The 3,242-nt window shown below is 42.3% G+C and overlaps 1 protein-coding gene across 1 annotated transcript in view; it reads right to left on the reverse strand.

Moving 5' to 3' along the window:
* The window catches only part of LPHN3 (latrophilin 3), a 331,880-nt gene that overhangs the window by 91,584 nt on the left and 237,054 nt on the right, over positions 1 to 3,242 (reverse strand). The window contains exon 9 of the mRNA XM_009333609.1: positions 1,778 to 1,963. Coding sequence (XP_009331884.1) covers positions 1,778 to 1,963 — 186 coding nt within the window. The remainder of the gene's footprint in view (positions 1 to 1,777; positions 1,964 to 3,242) is intronic.

A 3,242-nucleotide genomic window follows, 5' to 3' on the forward strand; every position in this document is an offset into this window, starting at 1 on the left:
GGGGGCATGGCAAACCTGAAAGGGGACCCCAGGAGTGACAGCCAAGCTGAGGAAGCTCTGCCTTGTCCAGTCTTCCCCTTCCTTCGGTAACTCACACCTGCCCCCGTGATACAACCCCATTTCATATAATTGAAACAAATATTGGAAGGTGGGATATAAAAAGATGAAAAATATGTGCTTACAAAGCTGAAGTGACAAAATGTTGGGTGTGGCTAGGGTGTATTCAGAAGAGCAAGCAGGCTACAACCATGAAACCCGTTAGTAGGTGACATTAATTGCTGGTTTTATCTGATATTGTCAGACATCACCATCATTTCAAACAAAGAACCATGGTATGATTATAACAAATAATGTTATGTTGATGTAACAGTTAATACAATTATTACCTACATTGTTATAAAATAGCTGGAAGCACTAATTAATTAAAAGCATCAGGATAACCCAATTCACAGCACATGCAAAGCACATGAGATGCAGGACTTCAATTCCCATGTGGCTGTAATCTTAAACAATCCAGAAGCCCTTTGCATTTAAAACAGCGTAAGTCTACAATAATAACTTACAAGAAAAAAGACAATGTTACTTCTCTGAAAAGTATTTCTCTTCAGAAGACACACAAGAAATTTCAGGCTTAGCTGCAATCATTTATTCCCTGTATAACCTTGGGACCAAGTTCTGTTCTCACTTACATGGATGCCAGGGCTGTCAGAGCCAGCTATGCAGCTGAGAACAAACTTCTGTGTCTTATTTTTACTGGGTGGCCAATATAACCATGTGCTTGTAGCCACAGGGTTCAGCTGCTCTTTGTTCTGATGACCAGGCCCACACAATTCACCGTCTGAATCCTATATAAGTCCTATCCTATGTGTTTACATGAGATTCAGTGATGAAGAGGGCCTTGGACCAAGGAAACCCTCAACTTTAAAGGTATTCTTACAGACTGCACAGCCTGTATTTCCTCCCGCAACTGGCAACTTCTAGCACCTTTAGTATGTAGCAATTCCACTTAATTCTGGAAATGACAAAAGGACAAATAATTCTTCTCAAACAGGGGGCACAGAAACCACACTGCCATCATTCAGTAAGGTGCTTCTGGGCTAAGTCACAGATCATCACTAAAATGGCCCTCTAATACTAAACCATCCTGAAGACCTTAAGTGTAAATATGATGGTATCTTATGTGCCTTTGGTAAATGTATATCTCCAGTGTAAATAAATGTTTCTGTCTGCTTTTATTTGTTTATATTCATGCATAAAAGTGTTCATTTGACCTTCACATCAGCACCTTGTAATGTTACAAGATGAAAAAAATCAAAATCCAGACTCTCTCTGCCTCTTGGGGCTTTAAATATTCAGATTTTCTGCATCATATTACATGGCATTTCACAGACAGATTCAGCACTGGAAACGCTGGACAAAATTCTGGTCTTATTCATGCTGGCACAAGTCCAAAAGAATTGCCGTGGCATCGCTTGAGTTATTCTCATACTGAGCTATGAGAGCTGAGACCACAATGAAGTATCTGGAGTTCATATATCTACACATCTAAGGGTATACATTTCCCAGCACCAATAGTACACTTGGCATTTACAACTGTTTCGTTTCTCAGCAGAATAAAATACACTGTAAACGAAAAACTGCCAGGTACTCTTGTCTACTGTGAAAGAATCACTGCCCTAAAATGGCAGTCATTCAGAAAGACATTTATAATAGCTCTCCAGGGAGAGCCAAACCCTTCTTCAGCCTCCTGTCCCTTCCCAAGCCCCTTTGTTTTTACCTTATTTAAGCTGCGTGCAGCACTGTCCTTTCCGCCCGGAGTCAGGTTTCTGAGCTGCACGTCAAGCAAGTTCACCAGCTGGACCATGGCGGACACAGAGTATGTGATGTCACCAGCATACAAGTGGTTTTTTGTGTGCTCCGCAAGCTCCCGGGCAATGTTGGCAGCCATCTCCCCTGACTTCATCTGCAATTGAGAAAGCAGAGGAAAAGGTTGTCCCTGGCTGTTACTCCAGTCCCTTCCAGCCCCACAGTGTTAAGCGAGTCAACTCCCTGCAAGAAGAAGAAGAGGAGAGAAGAAGAGGAGGAGAAGAAAAGAAGAGAGGAAGAGAAGAATTTCCCAAGAAGGAAAACTACGGCAAGGGTCTTCATGGTTTGATCATGTACAGCATCTGAGTATGGTTTAAACACAAGTGGTTTTTCCAGCTGCAGTCACCATGCTGGCTTCAACACACCAATTTCTGATCTTCTCACAGGGCACTGCTGGAATTGAGGGACAGCTGCTTCTTTGCACTGCAGCAGATGCAACCGTAATGGCATTGCTTTTCATGGGATGCCCATGCTAGGGAGGGCTTCAGTTAGCTTGTCCCATTGCCTTATCTATGCCACTTGAAAAAAAACAAACCATGTAAATAGACTTTCCTGTCAAGAAAGAGCAGTTTCTGATTCCAGAAGATTATTTGATAGTGAAGAGATGATTTTTGTTACAACTCCTGTGCAAAAAAGTTCCTTGTAAAAGGAACAAAAATAGATGACATAACCCAGATGAACAAGAGAAAAAAGTTCACAATTCCCGTCATGTGGATTTAATAATCAGGTGCTAATTTACCACTTAGCATTTGCATGCAGGAGATGTGCTCCTTACCACACTAGTCACTACATCTGTAATGAGGTTAGTGATTCTCAGCACATAAAGGCATACTAACTCAGGAGCAAAAGGCTTAAGGCTTCAAGCAGAGGCCCACTGGAAGGGAAAACCAAGTAGGCCGTTCGGCTGAATCTTCTATTAGAAGACTTCTACTGTCTAACTGAGTCATAAAACTCAGGAATCACCTGCAGCAAAATTCACTGTGTAATTATTTGGGAAACTCTCTCTTTCCCCCTGTGGCTTTTCCCACTTTCTTGCTCTGTTTTGCTCTCCCTATCTGGTGCCCCTTTCCTCTTCTATGCCATGAGGATTGGGGACAGGGCAGCTGGTTGCATCTCCTTTCTATGAGCAGCCCACTATGAAAATACTACTGCAGGTTGCTGGTCTTTTTTTACTCTGTGATCTGGAATGGGGGGAATCTATGGGGAATATACCAGTGATAAGGAGAAATTAGATAGGATGACATTTAAATGAACCTCCCACTTCTCTGTCGGGCTCAATGACCAACTCTGCTGGGTTCTTCAGGTGAAATTTCCAATTGTCTTAGCTTCCAACAGTTAGAAATCAGGTATTTCTCTTGTTCCCTCGATTTCTGGTG

This window comes from Pygoscelis adeliae, unplaced genomic scaffold (genome assembly GCF_000699105.1).
Source record: "Pygoscelis adeliae isolate BGI_AS28 unplaced genomic scaffold, ASM69910v1 Scaffold240, whole genome shotgun sequence".
NCBI lineage: Eukaryota > Metazoa > Chordata > Aves > Sphenisciformes > Spheniscidae > Pygoscelis > Pygoscelis adeliae.